The 18,786-nt window shown below is 46.9% G+C and overlaps 1 protein-coding gene across 2 annotated transcripts in view; it reads left to right on the top strand.

Moving 5' to 3' along the window:
• The window catches only part of HECTD4 (HECT domain E3 ubiquitin protein ligase 4), a 2,430,065-nt gene that overhangs the window by 1,422,873 nt on the left and 988,406 nt on the right, over positions 1 to 18,786 (top strand). For both annotated transcript variants that reach the window (XM_085634374.1, XM_085634373.1), the window contains exons 55-57: positions 1,997 to 2,134; positions 2,969 to 3,105; positions 13,017 to 13,177. In XM_085634374.1, coding sequence (XP_085490500.1) covers positions 1,997 to 2,134; positions 2,969 to 3,105; positions 13,017 to 13,177 — 436 coding nt within the window. The remainder of the gene's footprint in view (positions 1 to 1,996; positions 2,135 to 2,968; positions 3,106 to 13,016; positions 13,178 to 18,786) is intronic.

The following is an 18,786-nucleotide window of genomic DNA, read 5'->3' as shown; positions in this document are numbered from 1 at the left end:
CTTTCCGGATCCAGTCTGACACCTGGGGGTAATTCTAAGGTAAGGAATCTATCACTACTAATGTTTCTTACAGATATATTGTTACCAAAGGTAAGTAACTTGTTTGTTAGGTCTGTCGGAATGGACACTTAGTTCGATCCTGCAAAACTTTCTAATGGGAAACAGTTTTGCAGACCCACCTCCAGGGAGGTATTGCTAGGGTATTTATTCTAAGGTACGGCAGCTAGAAATCTTTATCAGATAAACAAGTTACCTATTTCTGTAACGCCTTATCTGGTTGAGGCGCCATCTAGCAGCCGATTCCTTACCTACCCACCCATCCTCCCTGCTCTGCAAACTAATTTCTAAGGACAGTGCTGTTTCCACTTTCAGGTCCCTAGTTCTCCAGTCCAGTGGTCAGTTTTCTTTGTGGCTCTGTGCTTCTGGCGTGGGAATTCACGAAAAGAAACTGGCATCTGAGCGTTGGGGTGACACCTACATAGGCACCGCGCACGTCACTTCTGATGCCGATGACGACTCCACACTTACCATCACTCGGGTACTGCTCACGAAACCTACTAGGATCCAGTCTGATGCCTGGGGATAATTGTGGGGCAAGGAATCTGTGGCTAGATTGTCTCTACCAGATAAGGCATTACCGAAGTAAACTTGTTCTTAGAGGCTTTAAAATGTAAGGTCTACTATCCAGTCCGGTGTCTAAATAAAAGCACTATAATGTTGCCATTTTTTTTTACAAAGTATACAAAGCGTCTGCAGAACATCATCTTGGTGTGCATATGATGTAAATGGCAGATTTGCTGATGTAGAAACACATGTTGGGCCTGTTTTAGATCTTTGTTTTATATAGCCCCTTTTATCCTCCAGGGAGACCCTATGTGCTTCTGTATGAGCTTTCTTGCTTTCTCTACAGTTTTGGTTTTTATGGTGGTCTCTTTTTTTGGGGTGCTCATTGTCTATCTTCTACAGTGCCACTAACCTCCTTTGCATGTATGTGTTTTGCAAAACAATAAAACCCCATAAATCTTTTGTCAATTCAGTTTGTCTCCCAAATGTAAAAGCTATGCATCAAGTGTAAATCAGTCAGGTTACAGGGTTAGGTGGAAAAAAGAGTGGTGTGAGTAGTTGGAGGCTGTAACAAGGCTAGGTTAAGGCCGGGGCAGAGCTCGAGATAAAACAGCAGAGAGTTACTATTTAGTGAAAATATCAGATGAACATCATGCATTTCTCCTTCTGTGCAATGCAACCTGTACCTGCTGATGTCATTTATTCAGGTAAAACTCAATTGATTATTAAGATTTCCCTCATTTTTATTTTTCTGCATATCAATATTTTTCATTGGAAAATTACTGTGTACCTAGAAAACTGCTGAGAAATATATTTACAAAATAACTTTATGTATGTATGTATATGAGTTCTTGTATAGCGCTCGACTTACCCTTGGGCATCTCGGCGCTTGCATTGGGAACCCGTCCTGGCTTTTTCCCTGTGAGATAACCCGTACTGGGCATCCCCAAGGTGAAAGCCAGGCATCCCGCCGCGGGGGGGCCGTAGTGGAGATTAAGCAAGCTATTGCCCAGAGTTGCAGAGTGTGAACCCATGATTCGAGTAGGCACCGAAGTGAGAATTATCGAGTCCGTGGACACTTGGGCTCAGACCCTGCCGCATTGGGAATTGAACCCTGGTCCCGGGTCTGACCGCTGCTTCAGGGTATGCCTCCTCTAACCAGTGAGCCACACTAGGGAGTCAATTTGCATCCAAACAGTTTCGAGGTATTTTGATATACATCGGTTGACAGACATGTGAATAACTGTCATCAAAATAATTGAGTTTACACTTGTTGGACACTTTGCATTTTACACAGTGTCGTATAACAAAATATGGCATTTTCAAAATTCATAAATGAATCTTAATCATAGACAAGCAAAATAATTGCAAGAAAGATTTGTAATTACAGAAAGTAAACAATGAGTTTAGCTAAATATCTTATGCGTTTCAGGGATGGTCGACATAGCGAGACAAACAGTAGAATTCCTCTATGAAGAAAATGGTGGCATCCCAAGAGACTTGTATCTTCCTACTATTGAAGATATCAAGGATGAAGCAAATAAATTCACAATTGATAAAGTTCGAAAAGGTATGGCATTATTTTTGTATCGTGTTCAAACTGTTAATGTCTTTGTTAAATTTGATCATTTCTGACCAAGAGTACAGTATGATGCAAACACAAACCTTTTTTCTTAATCCTTTGTTTTTTTTAGAAAGGATCATAACTGATATAAATGTATAAGAATAACTGTTTTGAAACAAATTTCATAATTATTATAATTTGTAATAATCCACATTTGTAAAGCGTGAACAATCACCCGTAAGGGTCTCTAGGCTCTGGGGGCCATATTGATCCGTTAATCAACTGGTATACCATGAATAATGATTGAATGTACTGAAATGTATGTTTACTTAAAAATGCAAGTTAAGTTTGTGAGTTATAGTCAGTTTTATAGGGATTGTCCTTAAAATTCAACCTATCGGACATTTTTACATGCTTTCAACATAATAAATTGAGTTAATTGGAGATTCAGATTGCGTGGCATGCAGTTTCATGTTCTAATGCTGGGCAGAAACATCAGCTTTGTGTTCTAAATTGCAGTCAGATTTTTTTTAAATAGAAGAATCTTACGTGTTTCACATTTGCTATTTATTATCTGGGTTTAATTGAGATGTGGCAAGAAATTCTGATGGATATCATAGAGGGTGTTCACTCTTGCTCAAAATTCCAAGGTTAGATTAAAAAAAAAATGATTCAACTAACAGAGTATTTTTATAATTATGTATAATTGTATACTTGCTTCTTGATTTTTGTAGCTATTGTAGCTCATTTACCTTTGTTTAAATAATCTTGTCTAATTTACTTGATACTTGTGACTCCATCCAAAGAGGAATGTCTCTTAAATTCTGTTTTCTTTGTTAGGCCTAACTGTGGTGATACGATCTCCTGACAGTAACAATGTTGCCAGCAGTTCCGTTGGGACAGCTTTGCCTAAATTTGCAATACGTGGGATGCTGAAGACATTTGCTCTACATGGAGTTGTCCTTGATGTTGATTCAGTGAGAAATCTAAATTTATACATACACATATGTATACGCACATGTGCTTTCATGTTTGGGCTGGCTATTTTTTTATTCAAGTCACCTGTTGCCGTACACGTTTAATGTCTTACTTTTTTTTAATGACTGTATTTGTTCTGCAGAACTATTCAATCAATCTTTAAGAGAAGCTAGCTAGTCTAGTTCTTAGTAAAAAGTAGAGTTTGTATCTTAACCAAACAGAGGATTTAGATTTGCAGTTTTAGATCTCTATTGCTCCCTTTTGCGATTTCTGTACTGCTTTATTTAATCTATTTTAGTTGAACAGCAACTTACCCACTGACAGTTTCTTTGTTCATGCACTCTTTATCATTATAGAGCAGTTTTCTCATGTCACATTAGATTTCTCTTTAATTACAGATTGAATGTGGATCCATTAAACCTGTCGTTTCACTTGTGTTCTCATGTTTTAACTATGAAAACATTAAAAATATAGTTTTATCTCAGAATTGTTAAAAATCCCTCCTTTGCAATCTAAGTGTGATTGGCAGAAGACTATGTATGATGAGATTGATTATAGTGGGTGTAGCAAACAAGGGTATGTCTAAAATAATTAATATTGCATCAGGTTTACTAAAGGAAAATTAAGGCTTGTTACCAAACGTTTTGGGAAAGTTTGTACTAATGCCTGTTATTTACTAAATGTCTGAAGGATTTAAATATATGTGCAGTTGTTTACTTTTCATCAATGAGCCAGTCTGACAGCTTGTGTTCAACTCTTCTGCTTCAGAGTTAATGTTTCATGGCTTCCAAGAACCAACAAGACATTCCAAAGGAGCTAGGTTTATAATTTCCTAAATATGTTTATATTTTATGTTCTCAAATGTATTTACAAATTGAATACGATTTGGCTTCTTTAGTACCTTTAAGTGGCAAGTGCCGAGCTGAAATTGCTGTATGAGGCGCCTTTATTTGTAGAACTAAATTGACACTTTCTTTAACTCCTTTGACCACTAATATAATTTTCATGGTCATTCAGAAATGTAGACTAGTACCAGCGTTGCTGACTAAATGATTTTGCTGCATTGCTGCTTGCCCTACATAGGCAGCTGTAACAGCTTTAAAAAGACTCAAAAGAATTGAAGCTACTTTGATTTAGGTTTTCCTGGAGAAGCAAGCATCGTATAGTTTTCACACCGAGTCTGTTGGTACGATTCTTCATTATGTGAACCTGCTTTCCTATAGCAGAAGACCACTGTGCTCTGAAAGAATAGCTCAAAGGAAACCTGATTCAACATTAATTGATTTTTTGTTTAGGTTAGTTCTTCAAATTGAGTGTCCGTAGACAAACATACTGAAATTGCATTCTGGGAGGGCAGGTCTGATAAACAGGCGAGGAGGCCTAATATAGGTTCCAAAAGGACGAGCTTTATTAGAAAATGTAGAACTAGAGGATTGTTGGGTTGGTGTTTCTTCGTGTTCCTCTCGGACAAGGGCTGGACTGGCCGGGGTTGCAGAGGATGTTCCAGGCTCCTTCTCTTCAATGCAAGGGTGTTCTTCCCGGAGGCTCATAAGAGAGGAAAAAGGGAGCCGTCAGTTTATTGTTCTACAGATTCAGAGTCAAATACCCGTCACCACACCGGGGAGTGTTTCAGGAACTAGGCTGATGGTTTTTATTTTACTTAGGTGGGATTTTCTCTAGGGAAAACCACTATTGTTTTAACTGAAGCGTGTCAGGAAAGTAAAGCCGTTTAGGAGTCACGCTCAATCTGGCTCCCGCTATGTAAAAGATGCGCGTTTAATAAAGAAGGCACACTTCAAAACCAAACAGGAATAATAATAAAGAAAACAAACTAAAGCATGATAAGGAGGATGAGGGTCACGGCTATAGTGAGGGGAGGTATGCTAAACCAAATACAGACCACTAGCCCCTTACCGCCGGTAAAGTTCTGCCGTTTATGCAGGGAATGTGCTCATTGGAGGGCTCAGTCTAAACTTAGGCGTTTTACCGATATACACCCCACTACCCGTGCCCGTCTCCCAGCTCACCGCCCGCCTCCCTTGAATCCTTCCCTGAGTCCCCTGGTTTCGTGTTACTCACAGCTCCTGCCGCAACTCTCCTGAGTTGCGGCCGCTCTCCCGCATCCTCCGGTGGACACCACCACTCCTCGCACCAGCGGTCGTCCGGTTCCCCGTCGTCGTCTTCTAAGGCGTCTTCGGTCTTCCAGCTTTCTCTCGGCGCGTCCTTGCTGTCTCCGTCCTCGCTTGCGGGTCTCTCTCACTCCTCCGGCTCCGTCCTCGTACCCTCCTCCTCTACGACGCCGGCCCTTGTTATTGGGTGGTGACTACTCCTTCCGGTGTGACCCCCGCCTACTTCCGGGGTCACGTCAGCGTCTCTCTGTAAAGATACATGAGAGGGGAATGGGTCTCGTAGTCTGTCACGGCCCCTCCCACGTTGATTGGCGAAAGCACGAGTCCCACACGGAAGACCGTCCCAAGGTGTTATCCAAGTGGGCACTTCGGGTATTTTCTTACATGCATATGTGAAAATTACTGGCTACTCTTTAAGCCCCTTTACAGTAGTTATCTGTGGTTACAGACTGAAGTGATTAAGATTTTTTTGAATGAGAAATTAAGGAAGTTCTATACCAGTATAGGAGAAGTGTGCCGGGGGCTTATAGCTCAAGTTGGGAGACTACTCTTTGTTAAGGTTAGGATAGCAGTTACCAATGTACTTATGCCAGGAATCTTGGATTTGTGTTTTGTACATCATGTTTTGGTAGATAAACTGGGACATCAGATTTAAATGATTAATACTTCTGCCGAAAATGTTCTAAGCCTACTTTGTTAGATAGTAAAGGCTTTAGTTTTTTCCTGTCAAGAATTCCTGTCATACAAGGGAAACACGCCCTTATGTAAACAGGAGAGCTGTTACATAACTCAAGGGAAACACGCCCTTATGTAAACAGGAGAGCTGTTACATAACTCAAGGGAAACACGCCCTTATGTAAACAGGAGAGCTGTTACATAACTCAAGGGAAACACGCCCTTATGTAAACAGGAGAGCTGTTACATAACTCAAGGAAAACACGCCCTATAAAGGGAGGAACCGGGAGGTACAAGGCTGTCGGATATTGTGTTTACACCGACGTACCTGCTTCGTGAAGAGCAGTGTTCCGGAGTGGTGCTCCAGTAAGGCAAGAACGGAGGTAGGTCGAGTCGTTACTCCCTGGGCCGTGTCTTGCCCCATCGTCACCTGTGAAGGACCCGGAAGCTCTACCGGTCAACCATTGAGCTTCGCTTTTTGACTCGGCTGAGTCCAAGCGCAGTGGCGCTTTTGCTGGTTGGAGTCGTAACTCCCAGCCCGACCAGAGACACAGGGACTGCCAGCTGTAACGCACACCAGGAGGTGTTTGCCGCGTTACAGACTCGGAAGTCCACAGGATCGATCGAGCGGCTGCTCTCGGTTCAGTCTTCTTGCTTGTGATTGGGGTATCGGTGACGCATCACCAGGAGGTGACTCCGCGTCCCGGTGCAGTCTGAGGAAGAGGTTGAGCGGCTGCTCCCTTCAGGTAGAGACCCCGGCTGGGTGTTTCCCTGACTCCTCGATTCTCCCCAACACTCTTCGTGCCCCTCACAGCCTACCGATTGGCATTGTCGGCCATTTCATTTCTGCCCTCTGTTGGCATACGCCGGGATCGGCGTATATGCAGAGGACGGTTAGGACCATCCGTGCTGTGGGCTGGTAACGTACTTAGCCTGGAGGATTCCAGTGACTATAACTCTTGTTTGTTCTTTGTATTTTATTTGCCTTCATTAAAAGAACTAACCCTTCACAAGTGGTTGCGTCCTCATTGTCGTGTCTGTTAAACGATCCTGAGACGTTCAGGGCGTTACAAAATATCCGACCTTAATAACACTAACTGTCTCCCGGTCGATAACAGACATGGCAACACTTGATGATGTGCTGGCTGCTTTAGCGGCCATGCAAGTTGAAGTGGCTGCCTCTAGGCAAGAAACAGCCGATGTAAAAGCCAGACTGGATGCTATCCAATTGGACCCGCTCACGCCCAGCACCTCCCTCACGAACCAGACCCCTGCGGTAGTAGTGGAAATGCCGGTAGCCATCCCCTTGGCAACACCAGAGAGGTACAGTGGGGATCCTAACACAGTGCAGGTATTCCTCACACAAGTGGCGCTACATTTATCGTGCAAACCAAAGGCGTTCCCCACGAGTCAGGCTCGTGTGGCTTTCCTTATATCCTATTTGGCTGGAAACGCGGCACAATGGGCCGTACCTCTGGTGAGCAGGGACGACCCCCTCTTATGTGATTGGGGTGCTTTTCGCGAGGAATTCCTGAAGGTATTCGACAGAAGGGCTGACTCGTACACGGCGGACCGTGAAATGCTTGAGTTGAGACAGGGATCCAACGACCTGGTGCAGTATCTCAACGCGTTCCGAAGGCTGGTTGCGGAAACCAAGTGGCCTGTTGCTAAACAGACGGCGCTCTTCCATCAAGGGCTGTGCGATGAGCTCAAGGACGCCGTGGCTCATATTGACCCTCAACCCAAGACATGTGAGGGCCTTATCAACCTGGTATTACGGCTGGAACATAGGCTAAGTGAAAGAAAGGGGGATCATGGGAGAAAAGGAAAATCCCTTCCATCCTATGTGACGGTGGGAAGTCCTGAAACTTCCACCGCATCCAAGGGAGAACCCATGGACATCAGCGCAATACGAGCGAGCCTCACAGCCACGGAGAAAGAGTCACGCCGTAAACAAGGATTGTGCCTATATTGTGGCAAAAAAGGCCACTACGTACGTGAATGCCCTGCCAAACCGAAGACGTCACGTTATCGGGCCAACCGGTCGGTAACAGCCGTGGTGGACATACCGGCGGAAAACTAGAGGACTCCAAGACCAGAGAAGGGGCATCTCGGAGTCACTCATCCATCCCTTCACTTTCCAACTCGGTCACTAAGGGACAACGACACCTGTTTATCACGGTGCACGTGGGAGTGCATGACCAGTGGATACCCGTTGTGGCCATGGTGGATTCAGGGGCCACTGGCATGTTTATGGACCACAACGAGGCATGCAGGCTAGGGCTAGTGCTTCTTCCCAAAGCAGTACCCGAAGACGTCTATGCGGTAGACGGAAGGCGATTGGTGACGGGGCCCATCGGACAGCACACGGGGGTCCTTCCGATGAGATATGGGAGGAACCATTTGGAACAAATCGATTTTAACATCATCCGAGCGCCCCAATATGGCGTCATATTGGGATTGCCGTGGCTACAGAAACACAACCCCTTTGTGGATTGGCCAACACATCGCATCGAAATGACGTCACCGTATTGCATCCTGCATTGTGGAATAAGAACGGAATCCCTTGACGCAGATGAGAGCGGGAGTCAGACGGTGGCTACAGCGGCAGAAAAAGATGTGGCTCTCCCCCAGGCTTATCACAGTTTTGAGGATGTATTTGATGAGGTGAAGGCGGAAGTGCTACCACCACATAGACAGTTTGACTGCCAGATCGACCTGGTGCCAGGGGCCAGCATTCCCAGCGGCAGGCTGTATGCCCTGACGGAGCCTGAAAACGTGCATCTCCGGGGGTACCTGGATAAACTCCTCAAGCTAGGATTCATCCGCCCGTCCAAGTCTCCGGCCGCCTCGCCACTCTTCTTCATCCCGAAGGCTAATGGGGAGCTGAGAGCCTGTGTGGACTTTAGGGCATTGAATGCGATAACCATAAAAAATCGGTACCCCTTGCCTCTCATCAGTGTACTTCTGGAACAGGTCAAGAAAGCTCGTATCTACACCAAGTTGGATTTGAAAGGGGCATACCATCTGGTGCGCATGAGGGACGGAGACGAGTGGAAGACCGCCTTTAAGACCAGGTTCGGCCTTTTTGAGTACCTCGTCATGCCGTTCGGTCTGTGCAACGCCCCGGCAGCCTTTCAGTACTTTTTGAATGAGGTATTCAGAGAGGAGTTGGATATCTACGTGGTCGTATATATCGACGACATCCTCATCTATTCGTCCAGTGTGGAGGAGCACGTACACCACGTCAAAGCTGTGCTCCAAAAGCTGAGGGAAAACATGCTGTTTTGTAAACTCAGCAAGTGTGACTTCCACGTCACATCCGTGGAATTCCTCGGAGTGATGCTGAGTCCAGAGGGACAGGAGATGGCAGAACGAAAGATCAAGGCGGTGAAAGAATGGCCGGTGCCCCAAAGCGTGAAGGACGTCCAAAGTTTCATTGGCTTCGCCAACTTTTACAGGCGGTTTATAGATGGATTTTCAGGAGTGGTGGCCCCAATCACACAGCTACTGAGGAAGTCCAAGGAGTTTGTCTGGTCCCCTGAAGCGAACAAAGCCTTTGAGGCCCTGAAAGGCGCCTTTGGTAAGGCGCCGGTGTTGGCTCACCCCGATCCGGATCTCCCCTACGTGGTGGAAGCGGACGCGTCGGATGTGGCGCTGGGGGCTATCTTGTCCCAACGCAACCACGACACAGGGGTGCTTCATCCCGTTGCGTACATGTCCCGCAAACTCAACGACGCCGAACGCAACTACCATATTGCGGAGAAGGAGCTTCTCGCAATCAAGGACGCCTTCACCGAATGGAGGCATTGGTTGATGGGGGCAAGACATGTGGTATCGGTGTACACGGACCATCGGAACCTACAGTTCATGACGGCCACTAGACACCTTTCTCCCAGGCAGCTGCGGTGGATGATCTTCTTTGCGGGGTTCAACTTCCGCATCACATATCGGCCGGGGACGGAAAACCGGAAGGCGGACGCCCTGTCCCGTCAATCTGCAGTTAAGGAACCATTGCCTGCAACCGAGCGTTCCATCATTTCCCCGAGGATGGTATTGGGGGTTATCCAACCGGATACTTTCCTGAGGGGAATAAAGAGAGGGATCAGGTCATTCGCATGGCGGAGGTGGCTCCTCAGTCACAGAGAATGGCAGCTGAAGGACGGGATACCCCTGAAGGGCAGGTGCCTATTGATACCCACGCCTAGGCTAAGGAAACAAGCATTCATCTGGTGCCATGACTCTCCATGCGCAGGTCATTTGGGCTTTGAAAAAACGGTGGCTAGCATGGGACGGCATTTCTGGTGGCCAACCATGAGAGTGGATGTCAGGAGGTGGGGACAGGAGTGTCCTACGTGTGCTACCATGAAGGCCGACCATGGCCGAACCCAAGGGCTCTTACATCCACTTCAGACCCCGGATAGACCATGGGATAGCATATCACTGGACTTCGTGGTGGGCCTACCGGTAGACCAGGGGATGACGGCAATACTGGTGGTGGTGGATTACTTGACGAAAATGGGGCACTTCATCCCCTGCAAGAGAGTCCCTACGGCCGGGGAATTGGCGTCACTACTCCTAAAGAATGTGGTACGACTGCATGGATTACCTGGGGTGATCGTGTCGGACCGGGGGTCGCAGTTTACTGCGCAATTCTGGAAGACTTGGTGCACTGCGCTGCATGTTAAGACCGCCCTGTCCACCAGCTACCACCCTCAAACGGACGGCCAAACCGAGCGCCTGAACCAAACGCTCAAACAGTATCTGCGATGTTTTGTGGACCAGGGCAGGGAAGAATGGGTCGACTTGCTATGGGTTGCAGAGATAGCCTATAACAACGCCACTCACAGCTCCACACAGTCATCTCCGTTCTATAGCAACTATGGCCAACATCCCAGGTTCTTGCCATTTCTACATCCGTTCAGAGAGGACAGGATTCCCGCCACAGCGGACAGGGTGGCACACATAAAAGACACGTTGATGCGCTCAAGGGCTGTCCTAATAGAGGCCAAGAGAAGATACAAGGCTGCGGCAGATAGGAAGAGAAGGCCCGGGCCACTGTACCGCACTGGAGACTACGTCTGGATATCCACAAGAAACATGAGGTTTCGAAAGAACAGTGTGTTCCATCCCAAGTACATGGGCCCCTATCGAATTACCAAGTGTATGGGTCCCGTGAACGTGAAGGTGTGCTTGCCCCAGTCATTGCGGATACACCCTGTCTTTCATGTATCATTGCTCAAACCAGCACCCTCCAAGCCGTCTGGGACACCTAGGCCGGTATGCGTGGAGTCGGAGGTGGAGTATGAAGTGTCGGGCATACGGGCGTCCAAATGGCGCAGGGGGAAGCTGTGGTACCTGGTTGCGTGGAAAGGCTATGGCCCGGAGGAGCATTCATGGGAACCGGCTGAAGGGGTTCATGCTCCGCGCTTGGTCTCCTTGTTCCATCAGCGTTTTCCTGCCAGCGCTGGACCCGTGGGGAGCCGCTGAGAGGGAGGATGTACTGTCAAGAATTCCTGTCATACAAGGGAAACACGCCCTTATGTAAACAGGAGAGCTGTTACATAACTCAAGGGAAACACGCCCTTATGTAAACAGGAGAGCTGTTACATAACTCAAGGGAAACACGCCCTTATGTAAACAGGAGAGCTGTTACATAACTCAAGGGAAACACGCCCTTATGTAAACAGGAGAGCTGTTACATAACTCAAGGAAAACACGCCCTATAAAGGGAGGAACCGGGAGGTACAAGGCTGTCGGATATTGTGTTTACACCGACGTACCTGCTTCGTGAAGAGCAGTGTTCCGGAGTGGTGCTCCAGTAAGGCAAGAACGGAGGTAGGTCGAGTCGTTACTCCCTGGGCCGTGTCTTGCCCCATCGTCACCTGTGAAGGACCCGGAAGCTCTACCGGTCAACCATTGAGCTTCGCTTTTTGACTCGGCTGAGTCCAAGCGCAGTGGCGCTTTTGCTGGTTGGAGTCGTAACTCCCAGCCCGACCAGAGACACAGGGACTGCCAGCTGTAACGCACACCAGGAGGTGTTTGCCGCGTTACAGACTCGGAAGTCCACAGGATCGATCGAGCGGCTGCTCTCGGTTCAGTCTTCTTGCTTGTGATTGGGGTATCGGTGACGCATCACCAGGAGGTGACTCCGCGTCCCGGTGCAGTCTGAGGAAGAGGTTGAGCGGCTGCTCCCTTCAGGTAGAGACCCCGGCTGGGTGTTTCCCTGACTCCTCGATTCTCCCCAACACTCTTCGTGCCCCTCACAGCCTACCGATTGGCATTGTCGGCCATTTCATTTCTGCCCTCTGTTGGCATACGCCGGGATCGGCGTATATGCAGAGGACGGTTAGGACCATCCGTGCTGTGGGCTGGTAACGTACTTAGCCTGGAGGATTCCAGTGACTATAACTCTTGTTTGTTCTTTGTATTTTATTTGCCTTCATTAAAAGAACTAACCCTTCACAAGTGGTTGCGTCCTCATTGTCGTGTCTGTTAAACGATCCTGAGACGTTCAGGGCGTTACATTTCCCTAATAACAATGTTCACACTTCTGGTTTTTCCTTCATGCACATAAGGTTCATGCCAACATAAGTAGAAATCATGGTATGGATGCAGAGATGATGATAGTTGATACTTTCTGAATGGATTCTCTTATATTTTTACAGTTACATCTGTACTCCATCCATTACTCAGTAATAGGCTCCATTGTAATATGGGGCAAAATGTATGCAAGAGTTGTGTGCTTGTTTGTGTTAGTCATTTCTATTTTGTATGTTAAATAAGTGCCCTCTTGTATATTTAACAGCAAAATCCCTTTGTAATTTGTATCATTTGGGTTTATGCCAGTTCTAAATGACAAATCAATAGATCCGCAAAGACTCCGAAATTAATGTGGTAAACGGTTATTTAAGAGTTTTGCCTAGGGTCGGCTGCAGACTTTTGAAAACTAGACATTTACTAAGATCCCTCAAGACAGCCAATGAACTTTAAAAGTTGTGGTTTCGCATGTAGGTTCATTAGAAGTTCTTACCGCAAAATGCATTAAGTCCGAACTCTTATAGTTTATTAAAGTTATGTTCAAGTACTTAATTCTTACATTACAGGTCAATGAGTTGGTGCAAGTAGAGACCTACCTACGAAGTGAAGGTGTTTTGGTAAGATACTGGTATCCAATTGACATGCTGGAACGACCGCCTGTGGGATATAGGAGAACTGCAACAAATGGGCTGGTGACATTGGACAGCACAAATATCCAGATTCACAGGTGAATACTGAATACATATGTATGTACTAGCCACCATGCCACTACCTTCACAGTTTTTGGTAATGCCTGCTGATGATGATATGTTATTAATAAACATAATTTAAATGTTCTCCGTTTTTTACCCACCTATATTGTTTAACTGCTTGCTGGTTGGATGGATGCTTTGTTCTACAGATTCCTCCACATTTGAAAATCCCAGGTACCAGACTGGATCCAGAAATGTATTTCTGATGGAGACTTCTAGCTTCATATTCCTGGTCTTTTGAATAATCTCCATGCTTCTTACTGAATCCAGAAACTTTTCAGCAGTACCTCAGCGTGCCATCAGGTGGCACTGTGCAGCTCAGCACTCCAAAAAGGACGTTTGAAACCTATGTAGGAGTCACCCCTGTGCGCTGATGTCTGTTCCTTTCTTTCTGTGCCACCAGACACGGATCCGGAGCTCCCTTCATGTCTCTCAGAGACATTTACCTCAAACTTTTCTTCAGTGTGCAAGGGATATCACCCATAAAAACAGCAGGTTTTAAGCCCTCTGGGGACTGTGGCAAACAAATATCTGTGACAGATCCCCACCAGGTATGCCTGTGGTGTCTTGGATCAGACCATGACACCACGGCATGCATCCACTGTGCATTGATGAACGCATAGGCCATTGGGAACCGCAGAGCAAAGCTTTACATTGCCAACTATAAAAAGATTCCTCATGAGGACTGCTCAAAGTCGCGGTCCACGTCAAAAGTTTGATCCCCGTCCTGTTTCCGTTCCCAGAGTCAAAAAAGCCACTTTAGAGGCCGGCTTTTATCGTGGTCCAAATAGTCTGTAAGTCAAAAAAAGAAGCACAATAAATCGAAGCAGGATTCCGCCCCCTCACTCTACTCACATTGGCCTGAGCAAGCTCAAGGGCAGTGACAAAACTCTTGATCTCACTCATGAACTTGATTCACTTCGGAGCCAGTCCCACTGACGGTTCCAGCACAACCCGAGATTCCAGAGCCAATAGCCACAACACATCAAATCAAAGAGTTCTCCGCACAGATTTGCTCTGGCTCTTTGGATCCCTACCCGTCTCTCTCTCTGGAGCACTCGAACAGGCTATCGAGAGGGTGCCAGCACCATAAGTAGTATGTGGGTGTTATTCCAGCTACTTTCCGGTGCCCAAGAAAGATGGAGGAATGTGGCGAAAGGAGAAATTCAGAATGCTCACCCTAGCCCAGGATGGTAGCGCTGGACCTGCAGGATACCTATTTCCATATAACTGTCCTGCTGTCTAACCTGTGCTACCTGTAGTTTGTAGTTGTACAGGAGCTTTTTCAGGTTGCGGTGTTCCTCTTTGGCCTGACCTGTGGACCACGTGTGTTCACAAAAGTGATGTCAGTGGTAGCAGCAAACATTCAGAGGTCAGGGGTACTAGTCTTCCCATATCTCGATGAATGGCTATTGATGGCGGGCTTGCCCTAGGCAATCTTCAGCCACCTCCAGACTAAGGCGAACCTCCTGTCATCCTTGAGGTTTACTATCAACATGCCGAAGTCACAACCTGACACCTTCTCAGACACTCTCTTTCATCAGAACCATTCTGGATACGGTTCAGTTTCATACCTTTCCGCCAGCACAGAGAGTCCAGGACAGGCTATGATTCCGATCCTTACGCCTTGGTCCTGGATTTCATTGAGGTTGACTGAGGTTGATGGCCTCCTGCTATTCGAGCACGTCAGGTGGCACATGCAGGCTCTTCATTTGAATCTGAAGTCCCAGAAGGCCCAATATCAAAGGGACGTCTCCAGCAACATTCAAAGTTCAGAGAAACTGCCAAAGACCTGCAGTGGTGGTTGCTGGACTGCCATAGGGTCAGCGGCATACCCGTCTCTCTTTCCCACCCAGAACTGACAGTGGTGATCGATGCATCTCTTCTGGGTTGGGCTGCCTCTGGTGTCCTGCAGAGTCCCGTCTCCACATCAACTGTCTGGAGCTGATGGCTATCCGCTTGGCACTGGAAGCCTTCCTTCTTCCATCAAGGGGAGCCTAGGTCTGGTGCTCATGGACAACACTACCGTCATGTGGCATTGAAATAAACAGGGCGGAGTCCTGGACCATGTGAGTATCATTGAGATGGGTAACAATAAACATCTGTTATTCAGCGCCAAGATGCCTCGGAGTGAACGTGTGCTTTCCAAATACACATGTTATGTGCCAGGAGGCGCTGCGTCTATGGAAATGCCTGGATTGCCAGAGAATTTTCCTGATGGTGAACCACTTGGTGGGCCCTTTGAACGCCAGAGTGGAAAAACTCTGCCATGGGAGTCTAGTGGATCACGAGTGGCAATTACACCCAGAGGTGGCCCAAGGCCTCTTCTGTGAATTTTGAGAACCTTGGTTTGATCTATTCGCCATTGCCAAGAAAACACAATGTCAGCGCTTCTGCGTGTTGTAGTTTCCAAGGAGTCCCTTGCTTGGACACGGATTTTTCATTGAGTAAAACTCAGGACTTCTGCATGCATTTCTGCCGATACCACTCCTGCCCCTAGTTCCCAAGAAGATCAGGACCAACTGGGCCCAAATAATGCTAGTGGCTCCGGTTTGGTTATAGAGAATGTTATCCAGAGCTCCTGGACTTGATCATCTCTCCTCCAATCAGGCAGACCCTCCCGGAGGACCTGTTGCCTGTGCAACAGGGTCCGGTTCTGAACTTGGGCTTCACAATCTCCACCTTTATGCATGGAGATTGAGTGGTGACAGCTGAACACCTTCAACCTTCCTGTGCAGGTGGTTGATGTCATTATAGCAGTTAGGTGTCCCATGACGAAAACTGTACACGCCTGTGGTTTTGACAAATTTGTGGTTTAGTGTCTAACACACCAGATTAACCCCCTCCAAGCTAATTTCTAACATTCTGTTTGTTTTGTCTTATGCCCGGCAAGGCTTTGCTTTGGGCATAATTAAGGTTTATATGTTGGCTCCTACAGCCTTCTAATGTTTTCCAGATCAGCCTCCATTGTTTAAGTGACCAGTTGTAATGCACATTTTGAAAGGGCTACAACATATGTTGTGCCCCTTCCTCCTTTGCAATACCCCATCGGGACTATAATCTGGTCCTCACTTATTTGAGATGTCACTTAAGGCTCTTAACTATTACAGCAGTGTTTCTTGTTGCTATCTCTCCTGCACAGTGTGGAGGTGAGCTTCAGGCTCTGTGTCAAGCCACTATACACTACATTTTTCCAATACAAACTGGTTCTGTGGATGTGAGCATCATTTCTTCCAAAAGTTGTGATGCCATTCCACATCAGTTAAACTATAACCCTGCTGGCGTTCTTTGCTCCACCTCACCAGTAGGAGGAAAGGCTCCATCACATGGATCCCAAAAGAGCACTCCGCCTTTATGTTGATTGTACCAAGTAACACCAGGTGGAAAAGACAAGGCAGTACAGAAGAGAAGCATCTCCCACTGGATTGTGCTCTGCATTAAGATCCCCTACAAAGTGGCCAAAAAGCAGCTGCCGGAAGTACTACATGGTTATTTTACCAGGGCCACATCTGCTACGACTGCGCTAGCACACGTAGTCCCTATCCTAGACATATGCCAGGCGGTAAAATAGATGTCACTCCATACCAGTGATACTCAAAGTACGGCCTGGGGGCCGCTTGTGGTTCTCCTGACTTTCACATGCAGCCCCCCGCTGAATGACTGCACTGGGCTGCTGTTTACTTAAGAAAGCACTAACTTTCAGAAAGATGTTAGATCAGTAGGCAACTATTTATTTACAAGATGACTTTAGTAAAAGAAAAGAAGTAAAAGAAAGGGATCCTGCACTACTTAACTTTAGGAACACATTTATTTTTAAGACCTCTTTCAACAAACTTTTATAAAAATTACAAAGTCTCTTCAAAATTCAAACATGCAGAAACGTTTCATCTTTAGTACATCAGATTATATCAGTGCATTGAGAAGTGCATTTTAAAAGTGATAGTTTTCAAAAAAGAACATAGAAACATTCATGCCTTCTCCCACCCTGACAACAATGCCAATTGTGAACTAAAAGGGCAAGTTATTTGTTATGCGGAACCCAATGGGTGGCCTGGGTTGATATTATACATGACATGAGCAATGTGAGAAGTTGGCCTGGTATATGCTGTCCACTAGTTATAGTGGGCACCTTTCACTAGTCCAAACTACCCTTATTGATGATAGGTTTAAAGAAAACCTTTATTGAAAGCTGTCCTAGTGGTAGCTATGGAGAGGGCCTTCAGGCTAAGTCTTGAAGGAGTGTTAAGCAGCTTGGTTTACCAGATTATAACCTCTTGAATTACTAAATGAAAGGAGAACCACACAAGGTATATATAAAATATATGTATTTATTTCTAAACACTTCCTACTAATCTCTTTATGAGATTAGAGTCCAAGATACACAATAATACAGTTCTAAAACGACAGTAAATAGCACAATATACAATGGGCCCTAGAGGCGGACCAAACTATATATTAAGAAAGTGGTCTAAGAACCACGACTTGACTAGACACAGTGCCTAGAGCACGTATAATCGCTGGGACTCCAAGGAACCACCCAAGGTAGTGACACAGGAGACCCACGGGGTACGTGTGCAGTGTGAATACACAGCTGCGAGCCCCGTACTATTCTATGGGAAACTCACGGTTGGTATTTTAGAAGTTAAGGACACTTAGGAGAGGACTTTGAGCAAACCTCTTTAGACTTAGGGGGTTCTAGGGCCAGCACCCACGGGAGCACCGAAGTACTCGAGTTACCTCACCCAGGGAAACCGGGTGCATAGGTGTCAAATGGTGTCGTGAATCGTCGTTGATTTCAATGGCGATGTGCTGCTGCCGGGAAGGAGAAAAGTGTCCGGTGTGATCCAAGCCCAGATCGAAGATCAGAAGAACCTGAAAGCAGAGGGGACAGAGTCTGAGTCACTTGCCTGTGAACATGGGCACGATAGATGAATGCCCACCGATGTCGGGTGTTTCAGGTGCAAAGAAGTGAAGCTGGACTCGGCAGCTACGAGGACCACGAGGCGTCGATGACGACCAGGAGCTGGATTTGAGCTGTCCCACAAAGGATGTCGAGTGCTGCGGTGTCGGTGCCCGGATTGGACCCAACAAGCCTTGGCAACAGCAACCCACACAGGAAGAGAAAAGATGCTTCGGTGCGGACCAGCAAGGTCCTGGGGACTCCCCAAGTGATGGAGAGTCAGGGCACATCTGGAGCAACCAGGAAAGCCCAATTACAGTTAAAGTTGCCTTCGCAGGGACCCACCAGTCGACTGACTAGGGATCGCGAAGGGACCTCGAGAGAAAACACAAAGGGCCAGCTTGCGAAAGTCTCGTGGAGTGTAGGAGGGCAGTCTTCGGTGAAAATGCTGCTCGGGGTCAGGGCTACAAGTAACCCAAAGCTCAGCTGCAGGCGTGGTTGGAAAGCTGATGCTTCTGCAAAGTGACGCGGTGTCCAGGGCTCGGGTTGCATGGTCGCCACGAAGGATACGGGTCTCAGACTTGCTGTGGGCACTGATCGACCTGTAAGACCACGGAACCCCACCTCCTGTGTTGCAAAATTCTTCGGACCCTGGTGGGTGCTTCGGGATGCAGACCGGTCAGA

The sequence above is a fragment of the Triturus cristatus genome, chromosome 11 (assembly GCF_964204655.1).
Source record: "Triturus cristatus chromosome 11, aTriCri1.1, whole genome shotgun sequence".
NCBI classification, from domain to species: domain Eukaryota; kingdom Metazoa; phylum Chordata; class Amphibia; order Caudata; family Salamandridae; genus Triturus; species Triturus cristatus.
This window is presented reverse-complemented; position numbering and strand designations above follow the sequence as displayed.